The sequence below is a fragment of the Phaethon lepturus genome, unplaced genomic scaffold (assembly GCF_000687285.1).
Source record: "Phaethon lepturus isolate BGI_N335 unplaced genomic scaffold, ASM68728v1 scaffold16766, whole genome shotgun sequence".
Classification (NCBI taxonomy): domain Eukaryota; kingdom Metazoa; phylum Chordata; class Aves; order Phaethontiformes; family Phaethontidae; genus Phaethon; species Phaethon lepturus.
In genome coordinates, this window is record NW_010545735.1 from 2977 (window position 1) to 20558 (window position 17582).

Here is a 17582-nt window from a genome sequence, read left to right on the forward strand (position 1 = left end):
CAGTGTTGGAAGTGGAAGATCGGGATCATAGTTATAGAATGTGTGTTGAAGCCTTAACAGGATGATAGGCATGCTGAAAATCTTTACTAAAAAAATAGAGTTGGAAACAAACTCTTCCTTGAAATTACTTATTCTGAACTTTGATGTAATGCTCTTGACCTTTGTTGTCTGATTATTAGTAAGGTCACTTTGAGTGAATTAAAAGCTTAAACACAGTTATTTTGGAGATTAAGTACATGATGTGTTCAACCTGTACTGCTTTGAAAACAGTAAGGTGCTGCAGTTCTTTAGAGAACAGTTGTGCTAGAGTAACTGTTATGTATGCTAGAGTGTAAGAGTGCCTCAGAGGTGGAGCATGCACTGATGTTAATCTTGCCATAATAGCTTGTATTATAACTTATTCAAATCAAACTTTATACAATTTGGCCATTGGGGAGGGAGTATCAATTGAGTGTAACTAAATGTTGACACAGTAGCTCGTAGGCTTAAATTTTTTCCGTCCTGGAGCAAGAGAAAGCAGGGCAGGATTTCCTGATTTTCCAATCTCTTTGTGGAGAAGCTTCTTTCCTGTGGGATGAGGAGAGGCTTGTGAGTCTCTTAATTATTATGGGCATACTGTTATCCAGGGTAAACCAAGGGATGAGTGTATAGCCAGCTGCCTGCTCTTTATCAAGTTCACACCCAGGCTGCTTGGGGTAATGTGTTAATATTGCCATACCTTTCTACAGACTCTTGCAATTCTTGCTCTAGTTGCTGGTAATGATTATGACTATATTAAGCAGTAACATGAATTAACTCCTAAAGAGTTGATGATACTACTTGAATTTAACAAGTAACATCAAAGAAGTTTCATATCTTACCACCAGTACTCAGAAATCTTTATAATAAACACTTTAGACAACAGTGTTTAAGCAACACTTGACACTAAACTGAATCCTGGTATAGCTGAGCTTAAGGTGGTGGAAACTTACGGCAAAGAAGGAAATGTCTGGTGCCACTAGAGAGTCTAACGAATCAGAGGACTAAGAGCCTGTTGCATTGGGGAAAGTGTGGCAGTTCACGGGAGGCTCTGATTGCATCAAAGCAGTTAATTGCCTGTCATGATTAATGCTTGAAGTAGAGGAACAGATAAAGAAAGGAGATTCTCATATGGAAACATTAGCCCGATAAAAGAAAAGGTCATAATCTGAATGCAAATATGACTTCATATGCAACAGCAATTGCTGTCCATCATCTAGCTTCAAGTAGTTGAATGTCAGGCAGATGACATGTCAAGAAATACGTAAGTAATATAACATGTATTGTTAGATTGTTTGGTACCAAGTAAACCAAACTGGATATATTCATTGGTTAAATTTTATTAGAAAAAACCTAGATACAAGATAGAAGTGTAAAGTATGTTTAATATGTACAGTACAATATTGATTATTATATGAAAGCAAGTTGTAGTTTACAGCAAAACCTGAAAGAACTTTGTAGATTGACTTCATGATACCTACTGAGATCTGAACTGTTATGTACAAAAAGCAAATGTGTATATACAGCTATTTATTTAAACTTGATTTGTTTATTTAAATTGAATAGAATGATGTGTTAATGCAATAGACTAGAATACTTACTTGCACTTCCTAGAAGCTACTTTGAGCTGGAGTAAAGTAAGGACATCTGTAGCGTAACAGGTTGCAGCCAACCAGACTTTCCTGAAATGTTATTGTACCTCTTAGTAGAGAACAAATAATGTGAAGTATTAAAAATCAATTGTAGGCTGGATGTGATGGACAAGCATAATGCCTCTGTAGTGTTATATCCAAAATTGGGCAGTTGTGTGCAAGTCTTCAGGGTTGATGGTATAGGCCAGAAAGTGTTTTTCAGCAGTTATCTGGTGTATTTGCTACAGAGCATGCTAAAAATTCTTCATACAATATGTAAAAGAGTGTTGTCCAGGAACTGAGCTTATTTTGCTTGCTCAAATAAACTTTCATTAACTCTTTTTTTAAGGTAGCGAAGCAGATTTCCTGGTTTTGCAAGCTTTCAAAAAATACTTCTCAAAGGACTGAGCTCTAGTGTTTGAAAAAAATCTTTTAAGTGCTTGTTCATTTACTGCCTGGAAGTAGCCATGTGCATACATTTTTTTTTTGTAGTAGAGAAGTCTCTTCAAAGATAAAAATGAAACTGATGTCAACTGAAATAGTAGGTGGGAAAGAGAGCTTCTAGTAAAGTATTCTGTTGTATAAGAATCATCATTGGGCTAAGTGTATCCTGAGAAGCACAGGTATAATGTCTTGGCTTTCCTGAGTTTTTAATTTGCCCTAATTGACTTCAGCTTTCTGTGAAAGAACACTGGAGAAAAACATCAATTTCCTTATTCCTTGGGGCTTTATTTATTACCATGTGGTGAAATGAAGAGTAGTGAAATAGTTAAGGCTAAGAATATGTGTAAGGAGAGGTTTTTTTAAAAAAATACTGTTCTGATAAAGCAAATGTTAAAAGGCACAGTGTGCTTTGGAGTAGCTAAACCCTTGAGGTCTTATTTTATGCATAAATCTCGTGTCTGCATTAGCTGCTTACTGTGGATGTAAACTGTAAATACGAACCCAGGTTTGTGTTGCCATATCAGATGTTCTGCAAACAGAATAGCAACCGAATCAGGTGTATGTGCAGCTGCATGTGTTTAGCTGAAAGTGTGGGCTACAGAACTGAATGTGTCTAAGGTTATAAGAAAGATGTTATTTGACTTAAGACTTGAGAGTGATTATGTTTGGTTTGCTGCAGGGAAGATCTTCCAAGAGGGAAGAAATAGAAGAATGACAAACATGGCAGATACTCCTGGCCTGCAGCGTGGCATTCTTCTCCAGATAAATGATGCTTTCGCAAAGTAGTTCTTGAAGGGTTTCCTTGGGCTACATTCCCTTTCCTAATTTCCAGTAAATAAATAAAGTAAAATAGTAATTTACTATTGGCTTCAAAAACACTCTGGAGTAGCTGGCTTACTTGGTTAAGAAGTGTGACTGTGTAACCCAAACACAGAGACTGCTCCAGAGGAGAGGAAGGGTGACCTTCCAGTATCACCTGTGAAAGGAGTTCTGAATTTCCAGCTGGGGGTCTGAGTTGGTAACCAAAAATCCTGCTGATGAGGGCTTTGAGGAGTTACTTTTTTGGTGATGTCTTCTTGTAACTCCTTAGCACCATAATACTGCCTCAGTCTTACTTGCACCCATGTGCTGAGTTTTGCAAGAGCTCTACAACCTGCAAGACTTTTTTTTCATTGTAACGTTAGGCAAATACTAGTGCTGTAGCCCATGAGGTAGCCCTTAAAACTGCCACTTCAATATCCAAGAATGTGCAGGTTCTTGGATCGTGGAACAAGCGTGTCTGAGTTTTATGTACACATTGTTTTAATGCTGACCGTCAGCTGGTGATGAAATTGAAAATACTGGTGGTTATTGTGAGGAAATTGATGTGAGCATTGGCTTTGCTGCACCTGAGTCACATTGGTTCAGGTGGTTGAATTGCAATTTCATCCTGCTTCTCTGAAGAAAATACATGAAACTGTCATTTGTCCTTTGAATAAATTAGCCTACTTGTCTAAGTTTTGTGTATAGCGTACCAGATCTTCAGATTATTTTGGAGAAAGAGAAAGTTTTGCTGATATTTATGTGCTTAGGTGGTATGTCGCGTAATGAGGCAACTCCATTATTTTATCTTGGTTCTGATATTTCATTGAACATAATCTCGTAACTTCATCATAAGTGGAAAAAAACCTTTGTGTTTACTTCTGGTATTATAATATTAATGTGCTTTAGACCTTGGAAAACAGAAGGCTCTCTACCTGTCCGTGATACTTTTCTTTTGCTGTGTGAAACACTTCTCAACTGGCAGTTATATGTGTTGTGTATGCAGATGTGTGATACGCACTTATGATGTGAATTTGAAACTACCAAAAAATATACCCATAGTGTGATTTCCACATGAGTTGAACTTCAGTTGCTGAGCTTGGATACCTGTGGGAGACCCTGTGCTTGTTCTTCAGTTTCCTAGGGAGAGACAAGGACTTTTTCAGCAAGTCGCCCTGCCTCTCACTAAAACATGAGATTTGGAAAGTGCTGGCAGGTGCAGTTGTGTTGAAATAATGTAGGTCCGGAGGCCTCTGCCAGCCCAGCTGAGTGGCTGGATGCCTTGGGAGCACTAGTTCAGCTGGTGGGTGGGGGACCACCCTCCTGCCCCCCTGGGCTGGTCATGCTGCCATCTTGTGAGTTTCTGCCCAATTTGTAGGAACCTTAATGGTCATTTGGGAGCTTAATATAGTGCCTTGTGCTGTGATCTGAACAGTGTCCTGCCCAGTGTCTCCTTGATTATTTCATATCTAGTTCTCCAGAAAAATGCAGAAAACAATTGACTGGAACAAATATTTTACTGTAAAAATCCTTATTACATTGAGTCAAACTAGTATTTCAGTGTTGGGCATTGTAATGAAAGTGCAATATTTAAATTCACTTAACCTAGTCACACTGTTTTCAGCTTCTATTGTCACTGTTACCATGGTAACGTCTTTCAGTTTTTTCCCTTAAGGCAATATCACTTTGTGTGTGTGTATAAAATATATATTAAAATGTTAAACGAGCTTTGCTTTATAGTACTTCCTACATTTCAGTAGTGAATTTCTGGCTCTTAAGGTAGAAGACAAGAAATAATTGCTCATTTCCTACTATTTCTGGCTAAAATACTCCGTGTTTCTGTCAAAGATGAAAGTAGGGTTAGTGAGCTTCATGTTTTGTTGAAACAAATATACTGAATAAAAAAGGTGCTGTCTTTACGTGAGAGTTCAGGTACAATGCAGAGCTGAGTAACACTGAGTTTAAAGTGAGAATAATACCATATGTTGATGAGTCTGCCTTTGCTATGTATGTTCTTGGAAAGGGGTCTGAGAAGAAAAATAGAAGGGTGTGTAAATTGTTCATGCTACACGTGTTCTATGTGTAGCAAGACATATAGCAGTTGACTAGGCCAAACAGAGCATCTTTTTTTCAGGCTGGGGCATGCAACTTTTCAACATGTCTTGAGGTGTTTAGATATTAAAGTATTCAGGTATTGTACAGGGTATTCAGTTGGTTATTTTTGTTTTCCCATTTAGCAATCAAATTCTTGAAGCTTTGAAAAATGAGGACAGAAACTATTACTGCAAGGTAAATTTTGTTTCAGATAGTACAAAATACTGAAGTGTTAGGGGATAGGTAACTTGTAAAACTCTAGGTAGGTATAATGGTGGTACATATTAGTTGCAGATCAATGTGTAGTTTGTGTCCATTGGCCTCAGAGCCCAGATTGAACACATTGACTCCTCATACATGGAGGGAGCTCTTAATGTGCGCTTATGTCTGCGGATGCTCAGCAATTCTTTCTGCCCCTTACACTATTCTGGAATATGAGTTTAATACTGAAATTTTTGGGAATGAAAACCATGGGAAATGTGGAAGGGTACATTGACTGCTCAGTCACAGCTTGGATCATTCTTGAGAGCCAAGGTAAACATGATGCTAATCTGGCAGGCAGCTCTAATTGCTACACCAGGGCATTACAGAGGGCAGTGGGGTTCTGCACTGGAGCTGGGGTGTGAAAAGCTTTTTCTAAGGAATGGTGGCTGTATAAATAATGCTGCAAAAGGGCAGTATGAAAATGAAGAGGGAGGAATGCTCTTACAACATTTATGATAAGAAAGTGGTGTAAGAGACTTTTTTCCTCATTTGCCTTCTGTTTCTTATTATGCTGTCAAATACAGTTTCAATTTCCAAATGTAAGCTGGAAAGACAAGGAAATGCAGAGCAGGCATGTGTTACAGTGTGTTTCCCTTTCTTGAGGGAGCTGGAGTAGTGAGGCAGACCAGGGGAAGAACATACTTATTCAGGAATAGTTTAACCTGAAAATAAACTCTTAGGAGTTAAAACTCTTAACCTCTGTTCTGTATTTTAAAGGCTGATGAAAACACCAGGTAGTTTAACAACAACCTGGGAAAGCAGGCCTAACACAAACCTAGAAAAGGCAAACAACTGGGAATGCAGTCAGCTTAGCAGAAAGACCTTGTATCTGAGTCTTTGTTTATTGCCTTAGTTAATAGTACCTCCCCTGGATTTTGTGGCAAATGTCTCTCTGTACTGCCATCAGGACTAGTGATAGTTTCAAAGGTGTGCTTTATCAGTTTATCTCATCTCACCAGTTCCTTTAGAGCCTGCTCTTTTGTGTCTTGGTCTGTCTCCAGCTTTGCAGCTAGTTTCTCTAGACTGTTTCGTGCATCATACTTGGCATGCTTACTGTGGAACTGCCTTGCAAGAGGACTTACCCCTCTAAATTATGGGGAAGCTACTTGAGCCTTCCTCAAATCTTGCTTAATAATATCAAGTCTGTTCTGACTTCATAGGATTTGACAAACTGCAGAGATCAGGTTTATAGAAATACTACATTTAGTCAGCAGAGGGAGAAATCTTACCTTGAGGAGGACAGCAATGATGGGGATTTGAGGGGAACATTTAGTTTACAAAAGTAAAATAAATGCCACTTGAGTTGGCCAATTGTGTGTCAGCCTGTTCTCATCTAGGAACAGCTCAACTGTATATGACAGTGCCTTTGTGGAATTTCTTATGTATATTTATAAATATTGTATATATTTATATGTAGAATATGGAATACATGTAAAAATAGGCAAGACTGCATAACATGCATTCATAACACTTTCATAATTGGTCATGTCAGTGCATAGCACAAGGCATTCAAAAATCAAATATGAGTGGATCCTTGCCCTTTTCTGAGTGAACACTACATGTGTAAAGATTGACTCAGAGGGGCTTCTATATCTGGACAGTTGTCTGCTCAAACGGTTTAATTTTGGCTAAAATTTTACAATCAGTGCCTTAATGTGGAAGAAAAACACAAACCCACTATTTTGCAAAACTGTATCAGTTACTGAGTACTGAAACTTGTCTATAAAGTTTGCTAAATTTGCTGAATTTGTCGAAGGCTTGTTGAAATATCAGATTCTAACAATTGTAATGAAATACATGTCCCTGTGTTTTTTCCATTTGATTAATTAAAACCTTGTGTATAGGCAGCTTGAAAATGAATTTTGATTAAGCCAAATCTATTTAATTACAACACTGACAGTATGTCAGCAGCCTATGTTAATATTATCTTTATAATGAAGGCCTTTGGTAATCCATCATCACCCAGTTATCTTGTTTGTAATGCTGGAGTTATAACTGACTTGAGGCAGTGCTTTCTCTGAATTGCGAGGTCTTTTTGAAATGGTTACCCTCAGCATTATCTTACTCTATACAGTCAAAGAATAAAAGCCACATTCCCTGTGTATAGTGGACCGAGGTAAATAATCTGTTTTCAGACTTAAGATGCCTTTTTGTTAACTAAAATTCAGGTTTGGGTTAGTACTTAATTTCTAATGCAAATCAATGGCGAACTTTTAAGGCAAAGTTAGATTAGTATGTAATTACTCTTTGTGTATCTGAGTATTAAATATGTTTACACTGTTATACTTCTGATGAATTTGTAATAATTAGATCCTCTGTCTTGGTATGGTTGTGCTTAAGGTATTTCAATTTTATGCAGGTATTTTAGCAGTTGTTAGTTTGAGGGTTTTTGTATTCCCTTTCTTATGGTGGCATGCTTTAAGGTTGCATTCAGGTTGTATTTGGTATGTTATTCCTGTAGCTCTTTTTTTTGGTTGTGGTTTTTTTTTTACTTTCCAAAATACATTTTCAATCCAGATGTGTCTGAGTGCCTCATCAAGTGACTGTTATTAAAAATGCAGTAGGATTACAGTAGTGAAGCCAAACAACTAATACTTAAGTTTATTCTCTTGACAGAAAATAATAATAATGCTAAATGTCTCTTTCATTCTGAAAATATTTAGCTGTTACCTATTTGTGTGTTAGTATTTATGTATGGATTGAAAAACAAGCATCTTTCAAACATTGTTCTTGCCAGTTTGAGACTATCACCATACAGTGTGCATTGGCTTAAGCTCGTTGTTGCTTTTCTAAAGCATCTTCTCTTTCAAGTCTTGGGATACAGTCTGAAGGAGTAATGGTTGTGGCTGCAGAATGACTTTTAGCTCTAAGATAGGCACCTTTGATATGTACTTGATTTCTTGAATTGCTATCTGATAAGACTTTTTTCCAAAGCCATATAACTGCAAATCATTTTGGGTTTATAATATGCTAACATTGTCACTTACATATTTTTCTGCCTTTTAAGGCAAGAACTTCTGAAGTGGAATGGATGGGGGTATAATGACTCCAAATTCATCTTTAATAAGAAGGGTCAAGCAGAATTCACAGGGAAAAGGTAAGTTGAAAATTTATATAACTGAAGTATCTTTAGTGATTTTTTTTTTTAAGACTTTACAAACTGCACTGTTCAGTTAATCCAAAGGCAAAAAACTTGCTTTGTCTTGTAGAATAGGTTATTAATTGTTTTGCATTTGAATTGTATACCCAATAGTCTAATATGTAGTAAAACAGACTGTGTGGCTTATTGGAAGGTTTATTAAAAGTATTATAAAGACAAATTAATGTGAGTCTTCTCTGTAACTTGATATACTCTGTGCATTAAACTTCCGTTGGAAAACGGAATCAAACAGAGTCTGCACCATGTTCTAAACCTTTAGATAACATGCAGCAAGCCAGTGCAGTTCTGCCAGTTTTGAGAATCTCTTGGGCATCAACAAGTTGCTTTATTATTCCAATTAGTGTGTTAGGTTTCATAACCATTATGCATGGAGCTACTTTATCCACTGAGCTTAAAAATAAAAACTGCTTTTCAGTTGTATGTTCAGTAGTAGCAACACTTCTGATTTATTACCTGCTAGCTCTTTGTACAGCAAGCTTGTTTTTCTCAAATATTTTTTTTGGAGGAAGTGACATTAAAATTAAGTTTCCTTGGGGATCTCTTAACTTTCTTCCAGTGGGATTTAAGCCTGTCACTTGACAACTTACTGTTTTATTTTCTGCCTCAGTGAAAAGTAGTCTTGCAGTCTCTTCCCTGGTTTAAATACTATACGTTTTGTAAGAGTAAATAAAAAGAATGGGGAAGAGAAATAAGTTTGAAATAAGTACTGTCCTTCAGAAAAATTCCTTTCTGGTCTCTGAGTTTACATAAACTAGCATGAGCTAGTTTCAGTCAAAGCTGCAAAAACTGAACTGGGATGTTGAACACTTCAATCCTTAATTTCTTAATTTTCAGGCCCAGGTTAAAATGCAAAGCCTTGCCTTAAGCACTTGAGTTCACTGTATAATATTTAGCGACATATTGGTGGTCTCTTACCTCTTGCCAAGATACTGACTCTTATCATTTTGTCACTCATTCCTTCATCTGATATTTTTAGTTTATCTGGGATAGGTTATGCTGCACAGAAAACTTATACAGTGTGCTTTGAAGGAAAAAAAGGTGGAGGGCCAGACTTTGATTTTTTTTTTTTTTGTGTTGTTTTTAGGAGAAACATGGAGGCTGCTGTTCAATAGATGATTATGAGTTGCTGTTCTAGAATGCGGGGGAGAATGGTGGTGTTTTTCCCCATCTGCATTCTCTCTAACTGATACATAATATTAGAAATGACCTGTTGGGCCACACCAGTGTAGTTTCTATGGAATAGTTTGTCACAGTGGCAAAAGAGCTTTTGAAGTGAAAATAGGAGAATAGGCATCTGCAAAGATGTTGTAGGTGCCTCATCTTTTTAGCATCCACTTACAGATCTGTTGTCCATAAATTTGTCTAATGGCGTTCAAGTCTGCTGATACTGTCTGCCTCTACAGCATCCCGTGGCAGTAAATTCCAGGTTGCTGTTGTGTAAAGTGCTTATGTTTTAAACCAGGTATCCTTTACTGTGTTGCAGAATTAGCTGAATGATAGTTCTTCAGCCTATCTACTACTTTTTTATAAAAGACTCATTCGTATCCTCTCTTCTTTCTCTCCATGCTGAGGAGTCCTGAGCCTTTTAGTCTGTGCTTGTAAGGCCCCTTGGTCTTTACAGTTACTGTTCTCTGAACCCTCTCTAGCTCCATCTTTTTGGAGACACGGGCAAAAACTGCGTGCAGCACTCGAGGGGTGAATACACCAGGGTTCTACAGAGCAGCAAAAAGAGATGAACTGTTGTCTGTCTTAATACCTGCCCTGTTGCTCATAACACCGTTGGCTGCTGTTGTATGTTGTCAGTGAAGATGCCATGATTTTTCTTGTACTGACTACCAGTCTGATTCCGGAAAATATGCAAGTAATGGCTTTTTTTTTGCTCTTGCAATTGTGCACATCTTCCATCTTAATTTGTCTGCTCACATTTTTTAAGGTCCTGAGTTCCTTCCTATCAGTGTAGTATCTGTCTACCCAAAAGGCCTTAATATTATTCACCTGGTTGGAGAGTCTGCTGATGAATCAGATCACTGATGAAGACATCATGTAAAACTGGTCCCGGTACCAGTATGTGGCAAGCTGCACTCCTGAGTGTGTCTTGGACAATAATCCCTGCCCTTTGCTTCTTATCTTAACTTTACCTTACTCTTCAGCCCGTAGAAGAACCTTTCCCTCAGTACTGTAGCGATGTATTTTCTTAAATAGCTTTTGGGGTGAACACCTGTGGAAGTATAGAGTGTGGAATTTCATGTTCATTGTATGCTCTTTACTAACTTCCTGTTTTTATACCCTGATAGAACTCTAAGGGTTAGTGAAATAAGATTTCCCTTTATGAAAGCCCTGTTGACTTTCCCAACAGACCACGCTTTTCCATGTAGTAAATGATCTTTTTATTATAGACTCTACCATCTCACGAGGGATAGATGATACTTGCTAGCCTGAGTAACTAAACCTATTTTTTAGGGGCTTGGGGAGTGGGACGAGGTCTTTTGGGGGGCTTCTTGCACCATCAACATACGTACTAAACTTGCTTCTTGAGAAATTGTGTGTTGCATTCTGTGCAGTAAACTCACTAACTTCCTAACTTCTGTCTGTATCTTGACTTAAAAGTTGTTGTTGTTGTTGTTCTCATAGCTTTACTTTGTCCTTTGAATAAGTGATTTAAGGTTACCCTTGCAAGCCAGCTGTAGTAACAGGTTGGCAATACCAAAAAGTATGTCTGGAGAGGAGAACACACCGAGCTGACTTGAGTTTCTCTACCTTTGTTGCAAACTTCTGACACAAATGCATTAAACTTTCATTGCTTATTGCTGCTCTTCATAGAATTCACTTCACTGTTTCATATGGATATGATGAAGCAATAACAGCTGTCACAGGAAGAAGGACTGAATGCTGTCTTCCAGGCTGAAGAGTGTAGCTTGAGTTGAGATATGGTTGTAGTCTTTTATCTCTAGGAATAGAGTAGGGGTTTTTGCAGTAGGAGAACTGGGAGGTAGTTGAGTTGAGGAAACAAAAGGAACTGATCTGTCTGTGTAATAGGTGACTTAGTTGTAGAGTTGGTTGCAACAGCTGTGAAGGACAGGGTCATAATTAGATTAACAGTGATTGAATAATCTTAGAAGGAAGACCCATTAGGCCTAATGCAGTGACCCAGGTGCCAGCTGTAGTAAGGGTCCTCAGCTGCTGAAAGATCTTAATACCAAAGAAAGGTCCTTTTTTCTCTTCTCAGAATGCTTGTGCATACACAAACATGCACAAGGTGTGTATGTGTATACAATTAATAGCAGTATTTTCTACCTTTTCAAGTCTGTCCCCAGCCTTATTTGTTTTCACATGTACACATGATCACAAACAGCTCCTCTGTCCCTTGTAAATCTTCATTTATCACATAGGTAACCTCTTGCCAAAGAGCTTGTGACAGAAATAATTTCACACTGCTTGATGGATTCTGATGAGGGAGGAACCTTTAACACTTTTTCTTGAAAACATGTAAGGTGTACTGAGCTGGGTTTGAGTGTCCAAGACTGCTGTTTACATGGCAGTGTGTCTATACATACATGTCTTCTATCTGTAACTGGCACGTAAACTGTGACACTGCTTTTTATGCTACTGAAAGGGAGAGACATTTCTTGAAAGTAAAGAAGGGTGGGATATCTGAAAAGCCTTATGCCACAATTCCCAAAGATCATGAACAAAGTAATACCTAAGGTGTTGACAATTGATTTGATTTTGTGTCAAGTATAGAACAGTTAATACATTAATAAAATGTGCAGTTGCTTGAAAACTAAATGTGCAGAAGCTTTGCAGGCTTGTAGGTAAAGAGTTTAATGTAAAACTTATGTTTGTGCATACATAGAATCAAAAGAAGTGTATCTGACATACATTCTTTTAATTTAAAATGACCCTATGTAATATTGACTTTTCAGGTACAGATTAGGTGGTATGGTATTACCAACTTTTAAGGAATGGATAGAAAAAACCTTTGGAGCAAGTCTGGAGCACAAAACTACCTCTAGAGTAAGTAAATAGCTGAACCAGTTCCTTTGAACATTAGTCTTGGTGATAATCAAGACCACACTGTTAAAGATGATTCAGCTGTTGTCCTGAAGGTCATGTTGCACATAATTGATTTAAATATAGTGTATTAAAACCTCAGTTTTTGAAAAAAGTATTTGATGTAGAACTACTACATGAAACCTTCAATGACTTAACATGACTTGTGGTTCCAGGCTAACTGGTAGTACCCTTATTGGAATGGAGGTTTCCAACAAAGGGAGTTTTTTGTCCTTGTTTGTAAGTTGCTTTTCAAGACTGTAGAAACTGTTAGCCTAGAGGGAATTGTTTATGCAACTTTAATGTTGTTCATGATAACAAAGACAGAAGGTACAGTGAAGTTATATTGTGCTGTGTTTTCAGTGTATTTAAATGATATCAAAGTTCTTATTTGACAGGAATGTTTTTTACATGTCTGGGTGCTGAAAACTGGCTACCAGAATACTCAAGATTGAACTGAATGTTTTCAGAAAAAGAACACATTTAGAATGTTCTGTGGTTTTTTTGTGGGGTTTTTTTTTTTAAAAGAGTAACTCATGTTAGAGTCATGAGACCCGACTTCCTTTCTAAGAAGAGTTCCTTTGAGGCTGCAGGTTCCTGACTAGATAGCTGCTTAAGCAGGGTTGGATGCAGGCTGCGCTTGTACAGTGACTGTAGCAACCCTGCTTTGGGTAACAGTTTTACCCATTTCTTGAGTGAGTTCAAGATTGCATTTTCTCTGAAGCAGGTAATCTCATAGGGCCTGAAAATTTGGATGTTTCTTCAGTCTTTTAAGACATTCTTTCATCTGCTATAATTTGCAGGAATTATTATTTTGAAAAAATTAATCTTGATGTGTTTTCCTTGACCAGGATTGGTTTTAACTGGCAGCTGCTTTAACTTGCTGTGATGAGAGGTCTTGAGAGCTGTTGTTCCCTTTCTACAAGTAGAGGAAATATAGAATGAAGTAGAGTTGGAGGACAAGGGCAGATTCTTGGATAGTATCTTGATTCTACAGCATGTCTTGCAAATCAGCTCTTCAGGATATCTGCCAGCAGTGTTGAATGCTTTCCTGTTACGTTATGTTCCTCTGGTTCTGATGTTCTTGCTGCGGTCTGAAACAGGCCGACTACCTTCACACAGAATAGGACTCTTCAGTGTCCAGTATATATCTGGACTTCACATAGCTATTCTCAACTACTATGGTGGGTCCCCCATTTTTCATGTTTCCATCGTAGTTCCTAGTTTATATTTCAGGTTGTCATGCTATGTTGGTTTTTCACCTTCTATTATCATCAGAGCATGAAGAAACTCAGGTATAGGAACAGCAGTAGGAGAGGGATCTTTTAGTCTGTGTATCTCATCTCTTCCTGCCTCTCTTGTATAAGACTGGAGGATTCCCTGTTGCATGCAACTTTTCTGTTACAATTAACAACAGTAAATGTACCTGCTTCTTCTGTGATGCTTAAGGCCTGATGACTTTTTTTCTTCTTTCAGACTAGACTTATCACAGACAGCAGTTTAGACTTAGTTCACATAGGCTTCCTGTCTAGCCTTTCAGTGCACAATAAGAATATCAGTCCCATAAGAATACATAAAGCTATATTTTTGTTTCGCATTGTCTGTAATATTTTTATAGATGAATATTAACTTCTTAATCTTGAAAACTAAAGGATTAAAATATTTGTGGGAGAGAGAAAATCCAGATACTTAAAACCATCTGTAAGGAATTGTTGTAGCTTTAAGTAGTTTCTGTCCCTCTTATGGAGAGCAAAGATCTTCAAGCACTTGGTATTCAGCTTGAAATGATATGAAATAGTTCTGTCCATGGAAATCTGTGAAGAAACCAAAGTTAAAACAGAAAATGTAAGCACAGCTAGCAGGGATTTTTTTTAAAGTGGTTTAAAGATCTTTATTTGGTACCTATTAGTTTTCCTGAGTTTGTCAGAGCTCTACCTTTTGGGTTAGCAAACAGCACCGTGTGAATGTGCATTAATAGCAGAATAGTAAGAGCTAAGAGCAACAATCCAAGATCTGACTTCCTCTGTGCTTATTGTGACTGGCCCCTAAAATCATGATTTCTCTGTAGCAGTGTGCTGCTCACCTGTACAACACTTAATCTCAACTTTTGTGTTTGTAGGTGACAAAGTGAATATGTTATTGGAAGGAGGGAAAATCCTTCTTCTCAGGTGGCCGACACATCATTTTAAGAAGTATGATATTATCCTTAAAGCAAGTCAGAACAGCACATATCCTCTTCCAGAAGTGAAATTGTTGTTAAAACTATATTTTCATTAGGTGATGTGTCTCATATGGAAACTCTAATACAAACACTTGATTATCCTTTTGAACCTCTAAATGTTGTTAGCTATCAGTCATGAATGTATCTCATATGCATACTGCTTTCTGAATTATCCCTGTAAGTACTCTTAATTTCTACATAACCCTACATAGTTTCGCATACGGTGGACACAGGTAGGCCAGTTCCATCACCATGGACCTCTTAACTACCTGAAAACTTTCCTGTTGAAGTTTAAATCTTCCCTTCTGCTCTCAAGACTTTGAGACACAAACAATTTAGAATAGACTGCTGCCATGGTGGCAGATGGGAGACTATTAATTTCTATTTTCCTTGTTGTTAGCTTCGTAACTGGTGCTATCCTCTAAGCTTTTATCTTAAGACACATAAAACGAAGAATCAGCTGTTCTGGAGGTTATGTAGAGCAAAGACAGGCAAAACTCTGTTCCAGGAAAGAGAACTTGGATGGGTGAAGTATACGTTTTTTTGTAGAAGGCTGAAACTTCAGAATGTAAAAAAAAAGTGAATTCAGTTTTGCTCTTTTCTTTTTGTACTTGTCAAGGAACACAGGCTAGGCTTGTCAAAGAAATGTCTAAGTTTCTTTGACTATGTGGAACACTTTGTACAAATACCTGGTGGTAGGGCTGTAAGCAAGCTCTTTCTGGCATCATTAGGCAGCGTGTAGTCTTTCCTGATAGCTTTATAACAAAACTGCAAGCGTGTTCTTCTATTTGAGTTGAAGATGATGGCGGTTAATTTGCCAGCAAGGTTTTCATGACAGAAGTTTGAAAGCACTGCACTATATTTTAACTAATTTTAGTGCAACTCCTAATTTTTAAGAGTGTATTTAAGATAAAAGATGTGGTAGTGAAAAATTTTCAGTTCTCCTGTTCTTAGACTTCAGGGACTCTAACTAGAAATAAGATTTTTGACCAATACTTTCTTTCAAAATAGGAGTTGGAGTTGAGAAGTTAGTTTTTAGTCATAAGACAAGCTTTATAGCTGATTAAAGAGCTCCTTACTTAGAGGCCGTTTGTAATAGGAGACTTATTCCTTTAAGGAGGTTACCCATAGAAAAGTATAAATGAGTTTATTGGCTCAATTTTAAAGGAGGAAAAAGATGTTTTGGTTTTTTTTTTTTGAACCTTCAAAGCACTTAAAAGCAATACACTTAATGTTTACAAAATTATTTTTTTTTTTTTTTTGGAACTGGATCCTGTAAAGAATCCTCATTCTTTAAGTGGGTTTAAAAAGTTGACACATGAACTACATTTTTATGTGTCTGATATCTAAAGTGGACTTTAGAAAAGATAATTAACTGGCTAGTTCTGCACTTTGAGAAGCCGTAAGAATGCTATACAAGCCATCTGTCATAAGGACCTAGAAGAATGGGTTGTTAGAAAACCTTAAGCAGGGGTTCTCCCTCTCCACTTAAGAGAACCTTGCTTCAAGGCCTGTTGGTAAGCCAAAATGTCCAGTGTAGCTTCTTTGAAAGAAAAACTTTTTTCCAAGGTGTTGATCAGGACTTCTAGCTAGAGGCTTTCTGGAAACGCCTGCATGTTTCTGACCAAACATGGATTTTATAAAGTTTTTCTGATGTGTGTGGTATATTTAAAGCATGCCAGTTGTGTTAGATGAGTCAAACTTAGTTTTGCCTTGCTTTGGACTTCTGATTAGGCTTTAGTCTGACAGAGACTTAGCTTTCAGTACATGATGGGAGGAGAGGAAGTGGGTTGGTAGAAACAGAACTGTAAGTAGAAGAATTTGCAGACTGGGTAGTGGCTTTAGTATGTATTTTTCTGTATTGGAGGAGGAATTTATAGTCAAAAAGGAATTTTGACCTTTAGTCTCTACCCCTTTATCAACAGGAGTATCTGTAGTTCTGTTCAGACAGCTGTTTTTCTTGGCTCTTGAAGCCTTTAAAAAAGTATTTTGTTCAGTATGTACTTACAAGCCAGTGCATTTCTCCACATTGATCAAGAAGAAAAAAGCTAGGAATGTGCTGCTGAAATAAAACTTTCTGTGTGCATCTAGTCAGCTGAGTACCAGGTAGGACAAGTGGGATCAATGACTGAATGTGAGGAAGAGAACTTCTGTATTTCTGGTCTTAAATAGTTGTGTTTGGATATCAGTTAGTGTTAACCTGTTCTTATTATTTCTGCTGTACAGAAATGCTGTAAGAGTGAACCTACCTTTAATGAACACATTTTCTTGTATTGTAGGCATCCTTAAATGTTAATGATGTACCTCCATCCATTGTAAATGAAGAATTTCTTCAGGATCTTAGAGCCACTAAAATTTCATATTCACAGGATGCAGAAGATAGGGTATTCAGAGCTCATGGTAAGATAACTTCATTTATTTAACTGTGCTGCTTTTGATGCTTCCTTGTTTGAACTTGTTAACTTCCTGTTTGTGTTTCAGGTCACTGCCTACATGAGATATTTGTACTCAGGGAAGGAATGTTTAAGCGAATTCCTGATATAGTTGTATGGCCTGGTAAGCTTTAGTTGTCTTATTCTCCCTTCTGATCTGGGAGGCTATTGTGTACTAAACTCCTGTGCTTTCTTGTCGTGGGGAAGCTGTCTCTTGGTTCACCAACTTCCTCAGTTTCTGTAAAGACAAGTGAATTTTCTCATTAATGGTAATCATGATTGTTTAACATCTGGATTGCAGGTTGTGCCTGTGAAACCCCATCACTTAATGGGGAAGTCAAATTTATTATTAAATACAGCTGAAGTTTCTGTTGACAGCTCAATTAATGACTTAAGTAACCACAGTGCGATTTGAACTTGTATGTTCACCAAGAATAGCTGTGTAAATGATAGTCTAAACCTTGTTT

At 37.5% G+C, this 17582-nt stretch overlaps 1 protein-coding gene across 1 annotated transcript in view; it reads left to right on the forward strand.

Moving 5' to 3' along the window:
* Nucleotides 1–3041: 3041 nt before the first annotated feature.
* The window catches only part of AGPS (alkylglycerone phosphate synthase), a 49943-nt gene continuing 35402 nt past the window's right edge, over nucleotides 3042–17582 (forward strand). The window contains exons 1-5 of the mRNA XM_010289053.1: nucleotides 3042–3051; nucleotides 8265–8349; nucleotides 12336–12426; nucleotides 16963–17083; nucleotides 17165–17239. Of these exons, the coding sequence (XP_010287355.1) occupies nucleotides 12352–12426; nucleotides 16963–17083; nucleotides 17165–17239 (271 nt within the window). The 5' untranslated portion in view covers nucleotides 3042–3051; nucleotides 8265–8349; nucleotides 12336–12351. The remainder of the gene's footprint in view (nucleotides 3052–8264; nucleotides 8350–12335; nucleotides 12427–16962; nucleotides 17084–17164; nucleotides 17240–17582) is intronic.